The 25,995-nt window shown below is 39.9% G+C and overlaps 3 protein-coding genes across 4 annotated transcripts; 1 reads left to right on the top strand and 2 right to left on the bottom strand.

The window, feature by feature from the left end:
* The first annotated feature begins 718 nt into the window (after positions 1–718).
* On the top strand, positions 719–5,244 carry nfkbiab (nuclear factor of kappa light polypeptide gene enhancer in B-cells inhibitor, alpha b). The gene is made up of 6 exons (XM_037746158.1): positions 719–1,084; positions 2,898–3,003; positions 3,133–3,343; positions 4,113–4,201; positions 4,321–4,581; positions 4,680–5,244. The coding sequence occupies exons 1-6, from the start codon at positions 825–827 to the stop codon at positions 4,713–4,715; spliced, it is 963 nt and encodes a 320-aa protein (XP_037602086.1). The 5' UTR covers positions 719–824; the 3' UTR covers positions 4,716–5,244.
* A 1,681-nt stretch (positions 5,245–6,925) lies between these two features.
* On the bottom strand, positions 6,926–12,845 carry psma6a (proteasome 20S subunit alpha 6a). The gene is made up of 7 exons (XM_037746159.1): positions 12,632–12,845; positions 11,418–11,512; positions 11,186–11,267; positions 10,527–10,682; positions 10,165–10,343; positions 9,125–9,219; positions 6,926–7,889 (listed from the first exon to the last, which is right to left on the bottom strand). The coding sequence occupies exons 1-7, from the start codon at positions 12,705–12,707 to the stop codon at positions 7,832–7,834; spliced, it is 741 nt and encodes a 246-aa protein (XP_037602087.1). The 5' UTR covers positions 12,708–12,845; the 3' UTR covers positions 6,926–7,831.
* Positions 12,846–13,737: 892 nt separating this feature from the next.
* On the bottom strand, positions 13,738–25,086 carry LOC119474609 (protein only RNase P catalytic subunit). Of its 2 annotated transcripts, XM_037746722.1 has the most exons (11): positions 24,838–25,082; positions 24,213–24,588; positions 23,814–23,952; positions 23,373–23,607; positions 22,954–23,270; positions 21,255–21,302; positions 21,006–21,138; positions 15,179–15,289; positions 14,465–14,613; positions 14,038–14,236; positions 13,738–13,929 (listed from the first exon to the last, which is right to left on the bottom strand). In XM_037746722.1, the coding sequence occupies exons 2-11, from the start codon at positions 24,295–24,297 to the stop codon at positions 13,804–13,806; spliced, it is 1,542 nt and encodes a 513-aa protein (XP_037602650.1). In that variant the 5' UTR covers positions 24,298–24,588; positions 24,838–25,082; the 3' UTR covers positions 13,738–13,803. The 2 variants fall into 2 exon arrangements, with proteins under 2 accessions (XP_037602650.1, XP_037602649.1); XM_037746721.1 differs by having other exon boundaries at positions 24,213–25,086.
* Between the last annotated feature and the right edge of the window lie 909 nt (positions 25,087–25,995).

The raw sequence follows: 25,995 nt of genomic DNA, 5'->3' as shown, positions 1-25,995 counted from the left end.
GCTGAAATGTGCATCATTAGATAGATTGATCCCGAGGGAAATTTAAGTTTCCAGCATCACAGTTCCATAGTGCAAAACATGTTATTAAAAAGGCAGTAAAAAAGTTAGTTGTGCAAAGTACAAAGTACAAAAAAATATACCAGATATAACAATACAAGGAGATGAAGAAAACTGTTACAACTGAATATAGTGCAGGGTAACAGCTGTGATGCACAGGTATTAAAAAAGTGAATATAGTGCATTATTATCTGCCTGCAGACCGTCCTGTCCTCCTTTGCCCCCCCTCCCTAGAGAGGTGTTGTACAGTTTGATGGGACCTTTAAGGCTGATTTCCTCCTTATACTTTTGGCCAGGTTGACTTAAATATGCATCACTTTTGATTAAATACTAAGTAGTTTGCATACTTTCTGAGAATAATGTTTTAAAAAGTAATTTCAAGTTATAGGTATAGATAGGGAGAAAAAAATGCATATTTGATGAGGAAATGTGCCATTTAAAAAAGTCCACTTAAAGACTGAAATACTGCAGAAATGTATATTTTTAAGTGCAGCAAATGTAGCCTGCAAAAATGAAACTTTGCTCTCTTTGGTGACAAACTTGAGGAGTGTATTTATATGTGTGTCTGAATAGAAATCCCCTCTTGGAGCCAGCAATCTGTGTGTGCTGTGTTATTCTGAGTGACAGTTTTCTGGAAATCCCCCACCTAGTAGTTAGCTCCTCCCAGCTGCAGCAGCCACACACACACAGACACACAGAGGGCATTTACAGACTGCTGCACAAACTCCAGCACAGCAGACACAAACCAAACGCACCTGAACAACAACATGGACCTGCACAGGACCAGTATACTAAACCAGATGGATTACAGTCGCGACTCTAAGGAAGGAAAGCCGGGGGCTCCGTCCACAGAGGAGCGTCTGGACAGCGGCTTGGACTCTCTGAAGGAGGAGGAGTACCAGGCGGTGGCGGCCGAGATCCGGCTACTGAAGCTGGACTGTGAGCCTCCACAACACCGACAACAAGCTGCCTCTGTCACCGGAGAACCGTGCGAGTGGAAGACACAGATCACGGAGGACGGAGACACGTAAGTCCCACCAGGAGTAACGTTATTAGTGAGCTTGTAGAGCCGTCTAGAGGAGGCCCAGCTCTGCTTCTTATGGAGGTAACCTGATCCTCTCCTGCCTCTAGGTTGTCATTACAATGCGCAGGCTCGGGCCTAACTTTTACTCCAATTTAGGGCTTAATTTAGACTTCAATTTTATATAAAAGTACGCAGCTGCAGTGTTAACAACGCACTTAAAGGGTGTGTGGTGTAATAGTGGCTCTAGCTGCGGTGAGACATGGTGGTTTTGGAGGTAAACAGAGGGGTATTATCAGGAGAGAAGCAGCTACTATGGCCGCCGGGGCAGGCTGGGAAAGTCCCGGGCGCGCCCCCGCCGCCGCCGCAGAGGAACCCGAGGCGCGCTCCCGCGAAGCCAGGAGGAAAAAAACAAGAATTAAAGTTCCTCAATGATCACTGATACATGTCAGTGATATGTATGCATTATGGGTGTTACATTACATGGAATTACCCATTTACTGTAAATAAATATATATATAAATAAATATAATTTATAGTTTGTGTTACCATGAATCCAGAATGATTTTTTTTTTTTTTTAGTTTTTCAATTATGTATTTTTGGTTTAATATCACTCTACAACCATAATCTGTTATTTTTTTGTATTTTCTAAATTCGTCTGTCTTTTAACATTAAAATTGTCCTGTGCTGTAAAATTAAAAATAAAATTGAAAAAGTCTAAATGGTAAGATTTTCTTTAAACCCTAATTATTAAGGAAATCACAAAAAAAATGAAATTGGAAGACAGTTTTTTTTCCTCGGTTCCCAAGAGGTTAAAGTACACAAAGGTTAAAACTGTGGAGGTTGAGAGCGATACTGTATCATAAAACCAGGAGAATAACATTAAAGAGTGACTCCAAGTATTATTTATTTTTAATTAGAACACAATTTATTTTAGAAATATAGTTTCAAACTCCTCTAACAGTATTGTAACTGTTCTCATGTGTATTCATGATGTGCTATTATTGGGTCAAAGTTGAACAACGTGACTCAATTAGTCACATCTGAGGACTGGAACTGAACTCAAATGAAGCCTGAAACCATGTTATTGTAATTGAACCAAGAGACATGAGAGCAGTGGCTGGCAGTGTGGGGTCAGGGGAGCATTTTGGGTCATCAACAGCTTCTAGAGGGGGCTTTTTTATTTATTTCATCATCCATCTGCTGTGATGGTATTATTAGGAAATTAAGTGTAAAAGTGCAGCTGCCGTGTTACACTTACAAAAATCAAATGGATTTGAGTCTAGATGAAAAATTTAATTCAATATCAAATAAAATGCATCATTAATCATGAGATTTGGAAATTTGGTGAACTATCATATTGAATAATCCAGAGGTGTACTTGAAGTTTTTTTCTTTGAGGATTATACTTCCTGCTGATGGAAATCCCTTTTGTTGTTTTTTTTAGACCCGTTATATGTCATTATTGTGTGTTCTCCTTCAGAAGACATCAGAATAAGACACAACACACATAACATTGTTAAACATTTTCAGGGCTGATTTATGAATCTAATAAAAAAAACACACCTGTACCTGCATTTGATTTAGAACAAAGTAAAACTGTAGTCTGCTTTTCTACTTTTCTATATTTTCCTGGCCCTTTAAGTCACTATAGTTAGTTCAAAAACGAACAGTATTTGATTTAGATGAAAAAACACAATCAGATGTTTTTTTCTGTTATTTACTTTATACAAAATGTCAAAAACAATAATATAGATTTGGTTGTGTCGTGTATGTGTATTTTAACAGGTTTTCTACCTTCCCTCTCTGTCTCTATAGGCTGCTCCACCTAGCCATCATCCACGAGGCCAAGGACTACATCAGAACTATTATAGACCTGTCCAAGAACACAGACTTCCTCAACACACAAAATGACCAGAGACAGGTACTACAGAGGATTTTCACTTTTTCACCAGGCTGTAGCAATAATACATCTATCATCACATAAACAATCATGAAAATGCCTCCTGACTCAGTAACTCACTAGTCTTCTCCTAACTTCTTCCCATCCCAGACTCCCCTCCACTTAGCGGTAATAACGAACCAGGCGGACGTGTGTCAGCGCCTCCTGGTATCCGGCTGCGACCTCACGCTCGTGGACGACAGCGGGGACACCCCTCTTCACATCGCCTGTCGCCACGGTAACCTGCTGTGCTTCAGCGTCCTCACACAGAACTATCAGCCAGAGCATCTACACACGGTGATGGCGGCCTGCAACTATCATGGTAAGATTGTAGTACAACAACGGATGTGGTTTTGACTTTTACTTGTTTACATGTTGGGGGACAAAAATATATATATATATATATATATATATATATATGAATTTAGCAGTGGTAGGCTAAATTATTATGTTTCAGCATTACTAGAATATCATGTGGTGGTAATTTCCATTCTGTGGTGGCCCACCCTCGGTGCGTGGAAACGGACGAGACACTGACCAGTCTGCTGCTGGTCTTAACTACTATTTAAACGGAGGAATGGCGGGCATGAAAAGAGTAACTTCTGCTGCCCATTATCCCGGAACACTATGGTTAGGAGGAAGGAAACATTTAAGCCAGCTGGGGGAATGCCGTAGCACATCCTGACGAAAACCCATCTGTTACATGGAGGCACATAATGTTAGATGCCAAGGCTCCAAATAGATCTAAACTTATGCGTAGACATTTTTAAAAGCTGCTAGTTTGCAGATTTTCTTTTGGGCAACCAAATAAAAAAACAAATATCTTATAAAAACCTGAACTAATTTTGGCATATAAAATGAAAAGTACCTTATGTGAAAGTCTGTTCTTTTTAAGTAATTGACATTAACATGGCTAGAATAATATAAATCCACATTAAAGTTAATACTTTATCCAGACAAATACTACTTAGCTCTTCCTAAAATTTAATTAACTTGGTTCCGGGACTTCTCCCAGAAAACTGCGGGTTATAAAATGCCATTTGCTGGTCTGGTGTCAGTTGTTAATCTCTTCCTGATGTTTTCTCTTGCAGGTCAGAACTGCATCCACCTGGCCTCGGTTCAGGGTTTCCTGTCACTGGTGGAGAACATGGTGGATCTAGGAGCTGATATTAATGCAAAGGTACACACAACATATCTATATGTTAGAATGCACACTTTATATATAGTATAGAATTACATAAGACATTTTAAGGACCACCTGGTGCTAATCCAACCTTGTGTTCCCTCCCTGTCCTATAGGAACAGCGTAACGGTCGCAGTGCGCTCCACCTGGCCGTGGACCAGCAGAATCTGTCGCTGGTCAAACTGCTGCTGAAGAAAGGAGCAGACCCCAACCTCCTGACCTCCGGAGGCCACACCCCCTTCCACCTCACCTACGGTCGCAGCAACGACGACATCAGGAAAGAACTGTACTCGCTGACCAAGCCCGACCTGAGGGAGCTGCCCGACAGCGAATCGGACGACAGCGAGGAAGAGGAGGACGAGGAGTCCGATGAGGAGGTGCGTTGTCGAAAAATGCAGAGCTTCCGCTGTGACAATTAAAATTAGCTTTCTGACCGGTGTGTAACCATTATATCTGTCCTCCGTGTGTTTTGTAGGTGGGCTATGATGATATCCAGTGGAATGGACACTAGCAGGAAACAAGAGAGGGAGAGAGAGGAAGTTACAGAGGCAGGAGGCTGTGATTATGACGGTGAAAAAAAGGACAAGAGAAACGGCTCGGCACGTCTAATACTTCATGCGATGACGTCGCACGAGCCCGACAGCGTGTGTGAAACAGCGCGGGCGTGGCCGAAAACCGATGGACGAGCAGCCGCAAAGGAGAATCAGAGACTTTGATGAGTCCGCTCCAGGCTGCGGGAGAGCAAAACACGCCGAGATGTGAATACATGACGTATTATGATGAGAGGATTGCTGTATGATGATGAGGATTGCTTGTATTCTGTGGAAATCATTTGTCACTAAAAAAGAAAAAAACATCCAACCACACAGATGTACCTTCAACAGCTCTGTTGTATGATATTGTAAATGCTGTGTATACAAAGATGTATTTTTTATGGAAGCTGTGAATGTGTACAGTTGAGCAGGTTGTATATGTCAAGACAGCAAACAGTCCAGCACACTCCAGTTAAATTAAAGACACTCATATTTAACAGTAAAAAAGCTGTGAGTAGATTTGTGGGGGGACTGGGATGGATGGAAACGGATGGCATGTGATTGGAAAATTGCAGTTGATGGCAACTAAAGCACTAAGTTTGGAGAAAAATGCTTTCGCACGTGTCAATTATACGAGAAATGACTTCTACCACGTGCCTTCCTGCTGCCGTCAGTGTGTCTGTGCTCCTATAAATATACCGTCGAAGCATGACAGCTGAGTTTCAGTTCTGAGTTGCCGCCTTTTATTTTCATATAATCCAAGTCCTGCAGGCTGATCACTCGTTTCCACTGAATGAGGAACTGGCGTCCAATTGAGCCTGCAGCAGTTCCTCGTACTGGGTCCGTGTGTGTACAGAAAGAGATAAGAGGCATAAGTTCAATGTGTGTTTGTGGGAAGGAAGAGGCTGATTACTCAGTTATCTAAATCAGGAAGTTTTTGGGAGGGTGTGGCTATAAGGAGGAAGGGACAGGAAATTCCCAGGAACGGAACACTCAGCTGTTCGCGACATTCCTGCTTCTCATTCCTCCAAAGATGGGAATCTCCGCTGAACAACAGGATGCTTCGCTCATGTTCTGGGCGGCGGGGAGGAAGGGAGTTTTTACTCCAGTTCCAGTAAAATAAATATCATAAGCGTCACTGTTAAATACACTTATGAAAGCCTACGATTGTAAAGCAGAATAGGTCAATGTCGAGCAGCTCAGTATGTTGGCTTTACACACTGCGAGCTTTAACATACAGTGGAGACATAACATTACTTTATAACAGCTGTAAATACAACGGGTTGTACAACTAAATACTAAAACTATATTTTAAATAATTGCAAGAGCGATTCAATTTGCACCTAAATTCTTGTGTAGACAAATATTTTTTGCCACTCAAACAGACATCTACGGTTTGCTGTAGACTGTTCATGACTGACTATTTGGAGTAAAAGCATCAGGGCTGGCTTAAGGCATAGGCCATATAAAAAAAAAATTAATAAATAAAATAATTAAAAAAATGCCGGTGGGCATCCCTGCTCATTTTGTGCATTGAGGTAACATGAAAAAAGAAAGAAAGAAATACACTTTTCCCCTTCCTGTAAATCTCTTTCTCACACTTTTTAAGATAACAATATTAGGGACCAATTGTTTATTTATATTCTAATAAATACAGTTATTTAGGAAAAATGTTGTCTTCGTCTCGCCCTGAAAAGCATATTAAAAGACTTCTATAATTGCAATTTTTGAGGGTTAACAACAACAGTGGCCCATCAAAAGTCCATTTTACATCCATATATGATACCAGCAGTGCAACTACTATAGTGATATTTCTCCCCTTGATTCATACTCCAGACACATACTCTTCAGACTTTAACCCAGCTTGTATTAATGTTGGTAATTAACTTTATTTATATAGCACCTTTCAAGATCAAAATGTCATAAAGTGCTTCACAAAATAATGCCAATACAAATAAATTTATAGAAATGGACACTCCATATAAAATACATCTCAGTATTTAGCAAACATGTTATGCCAAAATTGTCTTCTATCAATTGAAATATTACGGAAATATATTTCAATTGGCAACACTGAATGTGAAAATAATGGTCACTTCCACAGCACAGGAACTATTAACCTGGACAGATGCTTGGTCTCATGTCGCGGCGGCAATATGCAAAAGAAAAGGAAACGGGGAAACATAAGTGTTCGATAAAAACATTGTGTTTATTAGAAGTGCAGTAATGTACAGCCGTGGCAGCAGAAGGGAGGAGGATCAAGACACAGGGGAGAGGATGAAATAATAAGTGACTTCCCGTTGACGTTGACCTGAGCAGATCTAAACAAGGGTGTGACAATGATGAACGTCTGTAATGGCAGAATTCCCACAGCTGTTTCCTGGGTTATCACAAAGGACATCGGAGAATAAACATCATCCTGGAACTAGAGACGGTGGAGACTTTTAAAAGCAGATTAATAAAATGAGAGAGAGATACACGTTTGTGGCAGCCCTGAGTAAAGATTGGAAGCACTGTTCTGTAGTACAGTGACTCGAGAAGCTACAGGACAACCAAGTCCATAATATTTAGAGGTATTGAGAGGTATTGTGCTGTAGTGTTACCACACCCCCATTTTCAAATCTGCTCATGTCACACTCGTCAACTGAAGTCATTTGGGCATAGCTCCATCCAGAGAACAGAGCGTATCATGACTGGTGTGTCACACGGTGGACTGATCTGAGTGTCCAGCATCTTTTGAGGCTATGTGACATTTGGCAGCTGCCTGCAGTGAGGATGTCTCAGTGTGACTAGAAGGAAAATGCAGGAGGGGTCGATCATAGTGGTCCAGTCCGGTCCTGGCTATGACCAGAGAGGATGGAGGAGGTGCAGTAACGTTTTCTACCCACCTGCCTTAATAAGGACCATATTGATCTCTACTGTTCATCTTTGTTGTTCGTCTCAACCTCGCTGTTTAGTTCCACCATCTTCCTTCTAGGACGAGACCTTTGTGTGGAGGAGACGGGGAGGGATCGGGGGGATGGGGGGGGTTATGGGTTATTGTGTTGCCGTTCATCCTTTTCAGAGTCGGCAGCGAAACGGCTGCCAACTTTCCTCACTCTCTCTCAGACAAACGCACCAGGTGGACATCGATCTCAGTCTCTGTCAGAATCCTGGAACAGAAACACACAAGTTAACGGTTTTGTTATGCCAGATTTTTTAGGCCTTACACACACAAACACGTTGAGAACACATTCAACCCCGTAAGCCCTTACTTTGATCTCATCCCTGGCTGTAGTTTTAGGGAATTTCCATTACAACACCAGTCTGTTTTTTATCAGTTTTTTAAAAATAACTCTGATGCATTATTGACGATGCCAACACATAACCATGTTTTAGTGATTTGACTTTTTTCAGTGTCAGCACATAGATGCATGGCTTTGAAAAAGGTATAATATGCAACAATTAACTAAAAACAATGTATAGACTGAAAAATAATCTCTCTCAATCATCACTTATGCCCCACTAGCAGTGTGTGGTGTGTCTGTTTCTGCAGAGACCCTGCTGCCCTCTGCCTGTATTTTCTCTTTTCTTCTTATTTTGCTTTACTTGGGAAGCTTCTGGGTGTCTGCAAACAGGTTGTAACCCCCAGCTTATAACAGCGCACAGGGTGTGCAGCCCGTTCAGGTGGTCAAATGCTGCCGCTTTGTCATGCCCTTCTGCTTCTGATACCGACTCACAAGTACAAAGCGGCCGTATTTCACGGATGAGAACGGGTTGTGTTATGTGCATGTGTTCCAGTGATCTCCCTGCTCCTCTCTGTGCTGTGAGTGCAGCTATAATTGGTGTGTGTCTGTAGTTTGACGAGAGCAGCGCTGAGCCAAAGCCAGCAGATAGGAAGCATGCATTCATTAAAAATCCGGCAACTCGGCATCTTCTCGCAAGATTATGCAGAGTTGTGAGGAGTTAGTTGTGTGTTTTAGAACGTAACCGCCGGGAAACAATGACAAAATAACGTTTAATTTCTCTGATTTGCTGCTTTGTTCTCACTAACGTCGCTCTCTCCCTTCAGTCACTCTATAGCTCGCTCGACCATCGCTGCTCTCTCGCTCCCTCTTGGTTCGTTGAGCTGTATAATATAATATGTAACCGACAAAAGGTTACATATTATACCTTTAAATGCAGGAGCAATGGCATCTGTTCAGAGCTGCATGTTTAGTTGAACAGCAAAAAATATTTTTCTTTTTGTTGTTTTTTAAGTTTCCAGCAATGCCCTCTTCACTTTTACTCTGGAAAACCCATTTACAGCAGCAGCTGGGCAGTAAAACAAGTCCTTTACCCGTGGCTAGGGGGATCATATTCCTTACTATCAATATATTTCCTCTCTTTGTGTCAGGAAAATACTCACTTGAATTTTGATTCTTTTGTAGTGATAACTCCCACCTCCAGCTCCGAGGGCTTGAAGTCGATGGACAGAACGGTTGCGAGACATGAGATAGCCGTCTGTTGAGAAGCATGAAAGGAAGGAGAGGAGAGGAGAGAAGAGGAGAGGAGAGGAGAGGAGAGGAGAGGAGAGGAGAGGAGAGGAGAGGAGAGGAGAGGGAAATAAATTAAACGTTGCATCTGAGAAATGGATGCCTTTGGAAATAGGAGCTTGCAGTGTCAAATAATCTAGAAAGATGGGATATAATGTATAAATATATAAGGGATGCTTGTATTTATTAATGGAATCACTAAGTAAGTAATAAATGAGTGAGTGACCAGTGAGCAGCACATCAGTGTGTGTGCCTGCATTTTCACATGGCTGTAAACATTTGACAGAAACTATAATGTTTTCAATATAAACTAAAGAGGAACAGCTGTGCTTCAACATCTTTTGACATTTTAACAGATGTTAAAAATAAATATAGTCATATGCCACATATGTTTGTCTACTAACAAAAAATGTAATTGTGAATAAGGAAGGGCCATTGGAAAACGAACATTACATTTAGATCTGATTGACAGATTACACCGGTTTGCTTTGACTGCTTATTCTTTTACCGAGGAGAGTACATTAATATCTGGAAAATATTAACTGATATTTTGAATATCTAAGGCATAACAGATGAGTTTTTTTTATTATACTAATATCAGGATTCCTACAGAGCCTGATTTGTATAACTAGTAATGCAGTAACATTCTAGTATAGAGACACAATTGTGAAACTCCCTGACATGTTCTGACATCCGGAGAACTCCCTGACTTTCCTAAGAAATGCCATGACATTCCAGACATTCAGCCCTAATCAGTCGTGTTGTTTTAGGACAAAGTTACAATGTGGCATTATGAATCTGAAAATACCAGGCTGGTATAATAAGCACAGCAAGCTTGATAACACTATTCTAATTCTTTAGGTATACTGTTAGTGTGTGTGTGTGTGTGTGTGTGTGTGTGTGTGTGCACTACCTCTATGGTCTGCTCATAGGTCCAATCCAGTTTCTTCTTGACTTTCTTCTCTAGGAAACTGGTGGCCTCAGTCTGTTTGACTCCAGCTGCTGTGGCCTTAAAGCCACAGTAGTAGCCGGCTGGATCACACTTATACAGCTGTGGACCCAACTCTTCATCCAGTCCGACCAATATCATACCTGGAGGAAGGATGCGAGGCAGAGGGGAATGAAGACAAAGAGAAAGAGTCAATTTTATCTATTTAGACATCCGATTTAAGTTCTAATCAGCATTGGTCAGTTTGGATTGAAACCCTACATAAACGTAAACAATCATTAAGGACATGTTTCTGGTATACACAAACACACATGCACGCTACTCACAGCAGCCCAGCGGTCTCATCTCGGCGTTCTGTGTGTAGACTTGGGAGATGTCCGCCATGCGTTTGCACAACATGTCCACAGGGATCTCATAGCCGTACTTGTACTTCCAGTTAGCCGCTTCATACCGTGCCCTCTGCACCTGAGACCTGCTATCAGCTGCAGGGAGGAAGAGGCAGAAAAAGCAATTCACAAATTAATTTAAGACTAGATAAATACATGAATGAACATAACACAATAACGTTGCTTTAACAGTGATAAGAATATGAATACTTTCTTAACGTAAATGGATCCATGAGACAACAGGAGTAGGAGAGATGGATGATTCATTACTCTCCACATGGTTGTCACCCAATGCATTCACTGACCCAATTATATCACTTTAAATTAAAACAGGTAGACTCTGGGCTGCTCTGGCCAGCTTCAGAATACTGAAAGGTATAAGCTGCAGGTTATCATTTTAGTTTTCTATTTTGCTGCTACAGTGCATTTCATGTCTTACCACTTTTTAAAACAGGGTAGGTGGTTGTTCTAACAAGTATTACATCATGTTTATTTTCATTCATTGACAGATGCATTTCTAGCTCCAAATAAGAACATTAGTAAGATGACAATAAGGCAACGAACAGTATTCACCAAATGATGGACAAGACATTGCTTACCAGTCATGCCGGTCATAACACAGCCAATGTCCTCTGTAATTCTGTACATATGTGACACTGTCAAGGCGTCCAACAGCTTGTCCTGAGAAAAAAAACACAAGACAAAGGCATTGCCATCAGAGAAATGTACATCACATACTCCAACAGTAATGCAACAACCATAAGGAACAGCTTTGTGAAGACACAGAAACAATAACTTCTGTGTGTTTATTATGTGTCCATGTATACTCACTGGGACTTTCTTCTGTGTGACGACCACAACACAGTCCTTCCCTCTGACCGCTACGGAGGTCAGTCCTCCCTGGTTGATGGCTTTGAAGGCATACTCTGAAAACAGATAGAAAAAAACAAGACTGCTCATGAGCTACAAGTGTACACTTCAGACTTTTCAGCATTATTGGCAAACTTTTATTTTTTAAAATCAGGAACCAATCCAGCCAGTTGTTTTACATGTAATTGTACATACACATGACTAATTATTTAGCCAAGTATTACACACAGTTTAAACCTTTGTAACATATGGATGGTGGTATTTTAGTTTCACAGGTTTTCTTTTGACAAGGTTTGAAACTGGTCTGAGGCTAACATTTAATACAGCTCAGTTATATATCTTTTTCCCAACAACCATATACCTCCTGAACTCTGATGTCTCTTCTGTCTGAGTTGAACACATTGCAATGTAAATGTGCAATAACACGTTGGTCACTTTTGTGTCACTTTTGCAATGTAAATACTGTAAATCTACTGTTATGAATATGTGCAATAACATGTTGATCACTATGCAATAATCATATAATTATCTGACAGACACTTTGTGCAATAATCTGGCAAAACTGCCATCTCATTAATATACATATTGTATTTTTATATTTTATATTGTATTATCTTTTATATATATTTTTTTATTGTATTATCTTTTTCAGCACCTAATCTAATTTGGTTGTACTACACAATGACAATAAAGGGCTTGAATCTTGACATCTCGACAGCTAATCTAAACATTAGCTTTATGGTAGCACTGCAGGGCTAAATTAAGCTTGCTAACAAAACGAACCGGCTAGTTGATTCATTACTACATAACTATATTAAATTATGGTTACTCGTATTTTAAGTGCAGTTATTTTTTACCTTACCACTATGTACTGAAACATGTCATTTTCTAAATAACACTGAAACATGAATGGGCCAGATAGAAGCTGCTAGCTAATACAAGGACTATAGAAGGAGGTGGGGACAATGGACTTGTTTGGAGGGTAAAATGCATGCGCAGTGTAACTCCAGTCGGCCAGAGTGCAGGCCAGATTCTACTGCGCATGTGCATTACCCCCGGATTTTGACGCGTTGATGACGCATGATCCAACCTCCTTTCCATAGGCTTTGGCTAATGCTAGCCTGTTAGCCGGTAGTGATGACTGAGCAGGTTGTTGCTTTTCTTCCACTACTCACCGACTTGGTAGAGTCTTCCCTCCGGAGAGAAGATGGTGATGTGGCGGTCAAACCCTGCACTTGACCCCCGAGACATGACGGCTGGAGATAAGTGATAACTGTAACCTTTTACTGATGCAGAATGAAGTTAAAGCTAAACTAGAGGAGGTAACAGCAGAGACAAAACAAAGCACACATCTACACCGGATGTGATCTCTCCGATTGCAGGCTTCCACATCCGGGTCAACTTCGTTTTAGGATTATTATTATTATTATCATTTTTAAACAATATTTTTATTGAATTTTACAAATAGACATGTATACACATACAGACAGACTAACAATATTAATAATTAAATTATGCAATGAAATGTTTAGTCATAATTTCAAAGAAAGAGAGACATGAAATTTCATGTATTTCACTTATCTAACAAAAGATAAGACAAAATAAATAAATACCTCAAAGAAGAAGAACAAAAAAAAAAAAGAAAAAAACCCCACAACAACACACAACAATTCCAACAACAGCGCTCAGCAACACACAGCAGTTTCAATTTGACTGTGCCCCTTGACGTCAAAGAAACTCCAATAAAGGTTTCCAAACAATTTCAAATTCTGCTGTTTTTCCTCTGGTTATGTATGTAAGTCTCTCCAGTACAACACAAGATGCCATCTCCCTCACCCATACATGTATCAAAGGTAAATCCATTTTTCTCCAAGACAAAGCTATCATTCTCCTGGCCTGCAGGAGTCCAAAGTCAATTAAAATTAACTGTTTTGAGCTAACAATAAAGTTATCTGGATATATACCTAGTATACATATCTTTGCTTGGTGAGGCACCCTCACTCTAACAATCTCAGGTATATTCTGAACAATTGTTTCACAGTATTTTTTTTAACATCGGACAATCCCATATACAGTGAAACAGAGTACCCCTTCCTTCTAAACATTTAGTACAAGTGTCTGGGACGTCAGGGGACCATTGGTCCAGTTTGGCCGGGGTAATGTAAGTTCTCATTAACCATTTGTATTGTAATAGTTTGATGTTTAGGATTATTACAAAAAATCTAATCAAATGCCATTTTCCTATGGCTCAAAGTTAAATTAAAGAGTGCACACAACTTAGTTATTTGTGGTAAATGATTTATTTACAGGTCCACAGTTATAATCAAAGCACATGAGTGTGTGTTCACTACTTTGTGGTGAGGCAGAGCCATCGTTGAGGTACTTCATAGGTGCTCCTGTCCTCTGTGTCGTCGTAGGGAACGTGCCACGAGTCCGCCGAAGTCTGGACGATGGTGTCATAGCTGGGAATACTCTAAACACACACGCATGCACACAATTAATTGGTATGCTTCTTTCATTCGTGCCAAGTTATCAACTCTCTCCTTTCATAGCTTTCCCTTCTCCTCCTCCTCTTCCTCACCTGAAATCGGACTTTCCTGCCTGCTGCGACGTATCCGTCCACCACCAGCTGGTGGCCTCTCTGCCATTTGAAGAAGAGCCGTCTGGTGGCTCCTTCTGGCAGGCAGGCCTTGTGGTCCCTCATCAGGTCCCTACTCACAAACCGACAGTGGTTCCCAGAATGCAAAGTGGCATACAGCAAGAAGGGGTCATCCTCCGAACTGAGAGACACATAAACCAAAAAGGTGTGAGGAACAAAAAGGTTGTAAACAAACAGAGGTATAGCTGAATAACAATGTGCTGAATGACACATACGAATTCCCCGTTCTGGTTTATTGTATTAAATCAGCCTCCCACATGCTTCTCCTTCCACATTCTCAGTAAATAGTCTTATTGTGTAAATGTGGAGCACATTCCATGCTATTCTTTTTGCGTTATCAGGTGCTCACATGTTTTCAGTGAAGAAGCAATGAGCTTTCTGCTGGATGATGTTCATGTTGTGTCTGTCCCAGGATCTGGATGGCCGAAGCATGTGTTTCCTCCCCAACACCAGAACAGTCAGGCCCTGACCCTCCAGTTCTGACACCACCGCCAACAACTGAAACACACATGTACATACCTCAATACTTTTATTTATGTTAACATTAAAAAACAGAACATGAATATTTAATGACACAAATGTCTGTCTGGATGCATGTAGCAGCTCCGACGTGACTAATACAGATATTAGATATGGAAATAGGTTTTGTACGCCGTCTTGCAGCCACATAACGCCTGAGAACGATGTGACATATTTTAATGCAGAGACAGAAGTACAGGTAGTTGACACATACACACATCCTGATAGACAGACAGACAGACAGATGTGGGCGGACAAGTGTTGTTAAAATCAGGTATTGGCCAGTCACTAAAAGCACCTCCTACGCCGTCTACTCACACTCACTGCAGGGTTAGTCATAGTGCAACCGGCAGAAAAACCCCTGGGTTGGACTGACACATATGTAGGAAGAAAACCACTAAAATCTAGATTGTAAAACTGCAGGTGCAGGTGCAGAGATGATTCTGAATGAGCGGTGTTAGACTGGTAAAATATTTAGCTCAACTCTTTTCATCTCTTCGTTCTATCACATTTTGCATGCATGTGCATTTGTGTGTTTTCTCACCGTCTCTGACAGCTTGCTTTTGTCCTTGTTGATATTTGCTATATTCAGTCCATCTACGACCACATCAAAAGCTGGCTTCCTCTTCACAAACTCCTTGAACCTCTCCAACTCCTGAACAGACACATAAACAGACAGAGAGAGGGATATATTGAGAAAAAATTGGTCAGTGGAGTAGAGAAGAAATGGATATAATTAGGCAAGTTATACCTGAATATTGTGCCGTATTGTACAAAAACACTTGAGTTTAAACTCCATGACATTACTGCTATTTACTATTACTACTGAGAAAAATATGGTGCACCTTTGCAAAGTTAGTTCTTGAGATATGGGTGATATATTCTTTTTTCACTTTCTGTTTGTGCCAACAACCAAAAGTACTGTTGCAAATTTCCCCACAGCGGGACTAATAAAGAAATATCTTATCTTATCTTAATGTTAATGTATAATTTATTTTACAATCAGAAAGATAGAAAAAGAAAACACAATAAAGAAAAGAAACAAAAAGCAAACAGAACAGGCAAGGTTACAAGAGTCCATTATCAAAGAAGGGTGTTTACAAATCAAGAATCTTGTAATTTATACATCAGTTAATCCATAAGCATTTTCCACTGTGTCATAAATCATCCATTTCTTCCATTTACTAACAAAATTTTTTTCTCTCACTCTAAGCTGGAAAGTCATTTTTCCCATAGTATAAATCTAAACAATAATTTCTAACCATTGTGCTATAGTAGGTGGTTCAGTCAAGAACAGAGATACTTATTTTGTTAAAAACTTCTAACCCAAGTTGTTTAAATAGAGGGTATTTAAGAGAGTCAAACTGAATAAAAAAAGATGTTTCATAACCTATAGCTTTATGGGTCAGACATAGGAAATATAAATGTCCGACCCCTTGGCATTTCTGTTTTTTAGGCCTGCTCTGGGGTCCGCAAATGTCTGTCCAAACCTTTTGGTACAATCAACCCAGTAGATGTGGAGCTATTTTACTGAATAAGTGATACATTTGGCCTGTTGGTGGCCTAGGGGAAAAGTCAAGGGATCACTTCGGACCATGAATGACGCGTAATAAATTTCAGGCCAACCAATAGTTGTCGAGATATTTCAGTCTGGATTAATACATTTGAGTATAGTGGCTCATTTTCAGTCAATGTAGCTGCCTTAAAAAAACTGATAATTTGACTGGCTAATTAACTGGATGTCTGACTAAATATGCACAGTATTTAAAATGTACGGGGAAAGTCTGCAGAACTCTCCAACAACAACAACATCAGGGGCTTGTTCCTTATTTCGGTGGAGGAGTGTCTCTGAACCCCACCTGTGAGTCGACTGGCCTGACGGTTGAATGGTTTTCTCAGCGTCTGATCAAAGGCCTGCCAGTAATAAATCTACCGGTCCTTTCCTTCTCAGCACTCAGATGGCAGAGCGCCAGTTGGCAGCTGGACTCACAATAGAGTGTTTTATGTTGAAGTTTTACAGCTTATAAAATGATCACAATGAGGATCTGGGACTTTTTTCTCTGTTGGACAAAACGTATTTTAGATTAGACTCAGACTAATATGACTAAATGTAAAGTGGGCTAGCACACTCTCAGCTGTATTGTATGTACTACATTTTATCACACTTTATAAAGTTACTCCCTATAAAAGGGGCTAGTATGTAAGTAAAAAGTCAGATGTGGAAGGACATCTGTAGATATTCAAACTCTGTCTTAAACTAAATTTTAGTATAACTGAAGAAACCTGAAAATGCAGCAAATAGTCAAGTTACAATTAAATCTTTTCATGTCATCTGTAGAACATGAATACCATACGTTTTTCTGCAGTGCAGGAAATGAGGAAGGCTCCATCTGTGTTACAGCTTTGTACCATAATCGGAAAGTAGTGCCGAAGCTTAGAATAGGCCTCCAGCACGGGAACATTGTTAGTAGTACTTTCGCTTTTACAGTAGATAGCAGCAGTATGGAAATAGGTTGTAGTGAATTCCCCTGGACTTGAAACTTGACTGTGTGCACACCAACACGAAAATGTAAAAAAAAAGGCTTTAATATTCCTCCTCTGATGGAACTGTGCTCTACATAAAACGCCCTGTTGATGCTGCAGTGTCTATTTTGATTGCTTTAATTCACTAAACACACACAGTACGGGACAATAATTAATTCTACAACAATGTGCAGTAAAGAGAAATTAAAGAAAAAGCCTGATGGATGATGGACAGGTGGAAGTGTGGAGATGAAGAGAGGGATTGGTTATTATGATGGAGAAAGGGTGCAGAAATAGAAAAAAAAAAAGTCCAAAAAAAAAATGGAATTGGCAAAGGAAAGAAAGACAGAATAAGAGCATGAGAGGGAGGAAGAGAGAGAGGGAGAGCAAGTCCAGTATAATTATCCAGGGACTTTCCAGAGCCGATATGTGAAACCAGTTCATTGTGCTGCTTGTGGATGATATGACTGCTTAAAACACACACACGCAAACACACACACACACACACACACACAGATACACTTGCATACATTAGCTTACAGCGCCACTCATACGCCATTATTACACAAAGCATAGTATTCAGTGTACATACCCTACAGCATTACTGTACCACTGATCTGAATGCAAAAAGAAAACCAACCTCCTGTTGAACTTCAGTCCTAAAACTTATCATATCAGTTCCACCTTATATCATATTTTTATATATACATTTTTATTTGTGATACTTGTATTATGCATAAAATACCTATTTTATCCCATTTAAAGTTTTTTTAAAGCCCATAATTGTCTACATCATACATTTTACAAAGATACTGTGCTATTGCAACTCATTTCAAAATGCTTTACTGGAGAGTAAAAATCCTCTCTGCACATAGAACCTACTGCAGACTGCATCATTTTATATTATATTTAAGATATTAGGTAATATAGCATTATCACATCTGTGTTCTTTAAAGTATAATTGGACCAATATTTTATCCAGTTATCCATTTATTTTGGATACATAATTGCTAGTAATACCAGATAAAAATATAGAGGCTAACCCTGTATGTAAGAATTTTATATGTATAGTTATTTATTATTTGTTTATTTTTGTTAATTTTTGTTCGTGAAGTACAACATTTGCATTGTAGTGAAATGAAATTGGTTGAAATAAAAAAAAGCAGAAGACTGCATTGTGTTTTGTATGTTAAAACGTTAAAAATAGACCAAACTTCGGTTCTTGTTTTGGTATCTGAGGCGTGTAACTGTGCTGAAACTGAAATATGTTCTATAGGCCCAACACATAATGTATGCTGGCAGGTGATTTACAGAGGAATTGTACAGAGGAACAAACACTGCGGAACAGTTAATCAATAAAGCAACCTTTGGGGAACTTCGGATATTCTGTTTTTGTTTCAGAAATGTTACAAATGTTCTTTCATATAACGCAAAGAAATACATCACCACTGGAAACTAAAGCTACAAAAATGTACATTTTTGTTGAAGCTGTGTGTCAGAGAGGAGTTAAACATGACGGATGTTCTGTTAGTTTGCATTAGATTGCACAGGGGGGGGGGGGTATTTTAGTGGGCACTTGTCAAAATGCATGCATGACTTGATCTCAGTGTCTCACATCGATCTATATATCTATCTGTGCTTATTAAAATTACATTATGCGTTCCTGATGACTGTGACGCCCTTATAATCAGCACATACAGAAAAACACAGCTGCCCTTCTGTCTCCATCCCTCCCGGCATCTGTTGCTCCACTGTAGTCTGAAGTACCCTGTTTGCCCCATAAAATGCCTTAAACTGGGAATTAATAAAGTGGAGTTAAGCAGCATGTCTGTCTGGCTTCCTTGGTCTGTCTCCACAGCGGGAGGTAGTTGTGGTCCAGATTCACATGGTGCTCCACATGCTGGAATTCCCCTTGATTTAACTAACTGTTGCACCAACAAACTCCCCCTGACTACCGAAAAACACAAAGGAAAACATTCAGACTTTCTCTCTGTACATAAATGAAATATGACATATTATTAACTACATGTCACTGATCTTGCCAAGTTTCTTTTTGGAATAACCTTAAAGTTTTCATGTTTATTGGAATTATAAAAATATATAGCCAAAACATTCCAAACCAATGAAAAGCGTGTGCCCTGGCTCTCTCTCTCTCTCTCTCCACACAGACAGTGCACATATGCATACAAGATAAAGATGGCTGTCTGCAATAAAAAAAAAAGGTGCATACAACCTAAAAACACAGCAAGTGTGTGCCGCCCTGTTTTCTAGTTTCAAGATCCTAATTGTCTGTGGGCTGAAGCTATCTATCAAACAGGTGGTGTGAGTCCTATCGCTTTGGAAACACTTAAAACCATATAGCTGAATGACTGATACTCTCAATGATACACTGAGCCTTCACACACCACGTTGTTTCCTAAGAGAGGTGGAACAAGGGTCCCTGACACTTCAAAACATGCAAATTATGTAAATGTTCATTTCATATTTCATGTTAAACATTACCAACCTACTGCACAAAAGCAGCAGAATAGTTTCCTTTAAAGAAATACTGACATTTTGGGAAATATGCATTATCTTGAAGAGATGAGAAGATAGTGAAAGTGATACCACACTCGTATCAGTATGCTATTAGCGTAAAGGCTAGAAACAAGGGGCAACATTTAGCCTTTAAAGCTCACAATTATCATGCTATATCTTGTTTGTTTAATCCATACAATAAATGTAAGTTAGACTATTACCATTTAATACAGCATAGTAATGTAGCTAAGCCAGCCCAAAAGTTAATTTTGTTCAGCGAAGACACATTATTAAGCTGTATTATGTTAATACAGCTCAATAATGTAGCTAAAGTACATTACTAAGCTGTATTAGATGATAATAAAGCTCAATAATGTAGCAAAAGTACATTACTAAACTGTATTAGATGCTAATACAGCTCAATAATGTAGCAAAGGTACATTACTAAGCTATAATAGATGCTAATAAAGATTAACTTGTAGTTAAGGTACATGACTAAATTGTATTAGATGCTAATACAGTCTGAGACAGTCCACAAAAATATTAGTGAACATGAATAACTCTTTCCCAAATCCAAAAACTAGAGTGCTAAAACTGAGACTGATGAGGATGTGTTTTACTCTCATTCATCTAGATAGTGAAAGTGTTTAGAGTTTACTAAGCTGTTTCAACTAGGCTCAACCACAGCCTGGTGCTGCATGTGTACGCAACATGTGTACCAATGACGCCATCTAGCAGAAGTTACAGAAAAGGCGATAGAAAGCTGTTGACAGTTAAGCCTCAATATAGAGATCTGATTTTTGGTTTAGAAAGACAATTGTTTTTACATATTTAAGAAAATAAAAATAAATGTTATTTAGGATGAATTATTTCCAATTAAAAAAACACGATTATTGTAATGTATTACTAGTAACGTTCTGTGTTAATCTAAAGGTTAATATGAATGTAGATTGTATTTATGGACATATATATGGACAAGGAGCGAGCTCAAATGTATGAATACAACTTAATATCATCAAATATATTATAAATAATCTGTAAATACAAATGTATATTCCAAGTGCATACAATGAAATTAAATGAAAAATAAAACTGCACACTATTTGATTTGATTTAACTTGTGAATATAGAAGACAAAAAACTATCCGAGGGATAACATGTAAAGTGTAAACACTTATTTCCAAAATGGTCCCTGAATGTCTTCAAGTTCTAGTAGAGATGTATTTAAGCTATTAAAAATGCTCTTTAAGGCCTTAGATTTGAATTATTAGAGACTTATGGAAACCCCGCTTAGTATGTGTGTGTGCGTAAATGTGTGTTTGTGTGTGTACCTCCGGTGTAGTCTTGTTAAAAACATCTCGTCCCTGAATGATGTCAGCCATCACTCTGTCTTTCAGCTGTTGGTACTCCTCAGCAGTCAGCTGGATGGACTCGAGCTCAGACTTACAACACCTACACACACCCCTTAACACACACACACATTCATAAATGACCTACTGTATACACAACACACTATTCTGCCCATGCACAGATATGGATGAAAACAAATAAGCTGCTATGATGATTTGTGGTGTAATTACTTTGGGGTGGCTCCGGTCCAACTTCCTGTCCATTTCTGCCCTGTGAGACTGAGGACAGGGACAGAGAGACAGACAAAGAATAGAGAAGTGAGAGCGAGGAGTGATGGGTTGAGGTGGATAATAATAGAAGGGAATGATGTCATGTTAAGGTCATACAGACAAGGGAAATGACTTCAGGCACGAATGTTGGTTTGCAATTTTACCTTGTTTTTTATCAGTATAAAAGGAAAGACAGAAAATCATCTAAAATGTTTTCATAAACAATATTTAAAAGGGGGACACCACCTAAATTGAGAATCCCAATACGTTATGTCCATGGGCCAGTAAAGCTCAATCAATATGTGTGAACATGAGCTACTCTCTCTCTCTCTCTCAAAGCCAGAAACCAGAGAAGTAAGTCTCAAACTTGTGATGTCATCGGGTATAAAGTCTGGAGCTGTTCCATAGACGATGAATGGGAGACTAATTTTATGGACCCACAGAACGTTTTTTTTTTTTATACCCAAATGAGCTTTATTCTATTGTAGTGTTCTCAGTTGTGAAACAGAAAATGTCCCCATATATTCAGAACATTCCCCTGGGTGCTCTCAGTGTCATCTAGAATATCTCTACCTATTCATTGTCTATGGAGCAGCTCCACACTTTATACCCTATGACATCACGAATTTGAGTTTTAGCGCTATAGTTTTTGGGAGAGAGTTTGTTCATGTTTACTAATATATTTTGCACTGTCTTAGACCAAAGAAATAAGATGTATGAATTTTGAAAATGGGTGTAGTTCCCCTTTAAAAGCAGCACTTTTTAATCCCTAATTGATAAAACTGATCAATCTGTTGTGTTTTTATATCGGTAAAATGATATCATATTGAAAGACTTTTAGAGAATGGATGCTGCTGAATTTAGGAAATCTGTGTGCATCCAGCCTCTGTTTCCCACCTAACCCTCAGCATCTTTATCACTCTCTTGTACCTATGATTTCATTTGAGAAATACTGCAAAGGTATGGCCGTCCCTATCCCATCAAGATGCCAAAAAACATGTTCATGCTTTTATCTCAAGCAGATTAGATTACTGTAATGCCCTCTCCAATGGTCTTCCAAAACAATTAATTCAGAACTCTGCTGCCAGGCTTTTAACTAGAACAAGAAAGAGAGAGCATATCAACCCGATTTGAGCTAACCGGCACTGGCTCACAGTGTCTTTTAGGATTGATTTTAAAGTTCTATTACTTGTTTACAAGGCTAATTAATTTTGGGACCAGCCTATATTACTAACTCTTTGTCATTTTATAATCCTTCACAGCCTCTTTGATCCTCTGCTGCCGTTTTTTTAAATACAAACAATCACACAAATAAGAAAACCAGCAGCTCAGCCTTTTTTAACTACTGTATGCACCAAAATTGTGGAATTCCCTACCAAAGGCTATAAGACATGCGAGCTCTGTGAACATTTTTAAATGACAAATGAAAACCTATTTATTCAACATTGCCTTTAACTAGCTGTCGATCTTCCTTTGTTTTATACTTATCTTTTACATGTTTTATTGTTCTTAGGCCTTGCTTTGTTTTATTGCTTGGTTTTATCGTGCAGTATTTGCATGTTTTTTGCAAATTTTTATGTGTCTTCTCTTTGTTGTAAAGCACTTTAAACTACTCCCCCTGTATGAAATGTGTTATATAAAATTATTATTATTATTGTACCTCTCAAACCAGGTCTTGATGCTGCTGGCGAGGCTGTGTTGTGGGTAGATCTGGTTGTTCCTCATGTAGAGCAGAATCCCCAGCAGCCTCTCCTGGTGCTCAGACTGAGACATGGCCTCTGCCTCCTTCCCTACTTCCTCCTTAGTCTCCTCCTTAGTCTCCCTCACTCCCTTAAACAGAGCGTCCCAGGTCTCCGGGTGCGGGCTCAGTCCCTTTTCAAATAATTCATCATAAAGAGCCCAGGCAGTGGTCGTGTCACCATTTAACACCGCGGCTGTGATGACATCACCATAGTTGCGGGGTGATGGGGTAAAGACCTGTTAGGATAACAGTACAACCAGGTGATGATAGAGTAGTGATGTCATGTCCTCCAGCTCCAATATGAGATTTTAAGTAACAATAAAAAAAGAAATGTTCACCTTCTTAAGCTCGCGCAGGATGCTGAGAGCCTCCCTCCACCTCGCCGTCCGGCTGAAAGACTTGATAAAGAGGCTGGAAGCTCCCGTTTCCAGAGAAGGGAAACTTCCTCGCATAATGTCATAGACGTCAAACACCTCGGTGTCGTGGCCCCTTTTCACACACAGCGTCAGGTAACTTAGTAGCAGCTCATAAGTCAGCGTCCCTGTTTCCATGGCTACAAAAGTCAGTAGGGACCTGTGGTAGAACGATGCAGTTAGTAGGACATAATTCATTGACCTTTTATGGCACCTGCCTTACCTATAGTTTCCTCCATTTGGTTATTTGAATTGGATTTGAAATGATAGTGCATGAGATATAACCAACTTGGGACAAAAATAACAGACATAAAATGATAATGTAAAGGACACACAGACACACAGACACATTCGTCCTCCTCTCACTTGGCGATATCCAGCTCTGCCTCGGACTTGAACAGCACATTCATCATGTGGGTGTCAAAGCGTTGTTGATTTCCCAGAGACTCCTTCAGCTTCCTCCATTCAGCAGCCGGAAGCGGCCGGTCGGGAGGCTGCACCTTCGCTGTGAAACATTCACGCTTCAGTGAAGGACAACAATGGTTCCCAAACACTTTCATAGATTCATTTAGACTTTATAAACATCATTTAACTTAGAGTCATCTTAAAGTGTCTATTGAGCAAGTATGACAAGCAAAAAATGTGGAATTATTTGTGCACAGTTATTTGTTCCTTCACAATTTGTTTTCTACAAAGAGAGAAACACAAAGCTTTTCCTGAGTGTAAAAGACGCCTACTAAAGTAGATAGTTCCAGTGTGTCCTACCTGCTCTTCTACTTGTCCTCCCTTCAGGCTCCCCTTCATGCTGCTCCTCATCCTCAGAGACCAGAGCTGCTTTCCTCTTCAGCATCTCTGCCGTCCTCTTCGCAGTCCCAGCAGCAAACACAGACTTGGTGAAGGAAGGCCTCTGCCCAAAAGTGTCGCTCTTACCTCTTCCCTTCACAGCACCATCCCACAAGTCCTCTTCCCTACGCCTGATAGGGCTATTTCTTACTCCCCCCTGTTGTCCATCAGTCTGTCCACTGTTCCTTCTGTCTGTCTGTCTGCCTCCTGGGTTGGGGTTAGTGTGTCTGGTGCACAGAGAGCGTGCTGAGACAGGCAGCTGTGATGAAGTATTTCGTCTGAATAAAGCTGAACCTCCCTGGTGAAAGAAAGGCTTTTGAAGGCATATTCTGACCTTTAATATCAAGGTGGAGCCCATGTTAGCTTCTGAGAAGTTAATGTGGATTAACTATTACTACACTTCACATTCACTTCAGTTATAAATCAGCTATAATCCTTCATTTACATGCCACATACAAACTGTAGAAACCAACTGACCACAAAACTATCATCTGCTGTTATTTAGTTACATGGATCAATAAGATGGAGATGAGAGTAGCCAGCTAACCTTGCTGTTTCCACATGACACCAGTTACCTAAAGACAACAACCACTCTCTCTTTAGCTCTAAACGTCATTATGACTCTTTAAATGCGACTCACACTTCCCCAAGATATCCACATTAAATACAGCTTCTTTCTTTCCACATAACTTCATGGATAAACACACAACTGTAGGTAGGAACTGTCTGCATGTCTCGGGTCGCACACTGTGGCGTCATCAAAGCTTGACAGTAGTGATGTGTCGGATACGAACGAGCCGGTTCAACGAGCCGGCTCTTTTAAGTGAACGATAAGAGTCGGCTCCCGTCCGAGAGCCGTTTTTATTTTTTTATTAGTAATTCAAGGCAGAATGATAGGACGATCTTCTCCGCGCCACAGGCACTTCATGCACTGACTGAATGTTGTGTTAATGACGTCCGTGCAACCAATCAGGTGATGACAGACAAGTATCATACCATCAAGCAGGGAGGGGCGGGGGTGCGCGGCGCGCTGACGGTCTACAGGTACAGAGCAGGAGGAAGAGAAGTAGAGAAAGAGAGAGGAGTGTGGTGCGCGAATAGCAGAGAAGATGAGTGACAGTCGGAAACGAAGCAGCATGTAATGGTATTCTGGAAATTATAAGGTTCAGTATAATTATATTGAATATTTATTTTTTTTAAGTTATTTTTTTGGGGGCATTTTTTAGCATTTTATTGACAGGACAGTGCATAGAGTCTTGGAAACGAGGGAGAGAGAGAGATGACATGCGTAAAGGGCCACAAGCCGGATTCGAACCCTGGCCACCGCGGCATATATGGGCGCCCGCTCTACCAACTGAGCTAACCAGGCACCCATATTGAATAATTTAAGTGATATATGTGCACACATACTAATCATAGGTCAAAACAGTGCTATATGTGTCTGAATTATGAAAGGCAAAAGTGGTAAAACGAAGAGCTGTTTGGGAGCCGAAAGAGCCGGCTCTTCTTGGTGAGCTGAGCCGAATAATCTGGCTCACTAAGAAGAGCCCGAACTCCCATCACTAGTCGACAGCTCTGTGCTGCGTCAAGTTTAAAACAATAAGAGGACAAGAGAAAGACCGGAAGAAGTATTTTGTTTATAAAATATTGTCGCTATTTTATCACTTGTGACAAAATATTTGAATTGATAGCAACTGTTATTACT

Source organism: Sebastes umbrosus, chromosome 16, assembly GCF_015220745.1.
Source record: "Sebastes umbrosus isolate fSebUmb1 chromosome 16, fSebUmb1.pri, whole genome shotgun sequence".
NCBI classification, from domain to species: Eukaryota; Metazoa; Chordata; class Actinopteri; order Perciformes; family Sebastidae; genus Sebastes; species Sebastes umbrosus.
Note: the sequence above shows the minus strand (reverse complement) of the source record. Positions and strands in the feature narration are given on the sequence as shown.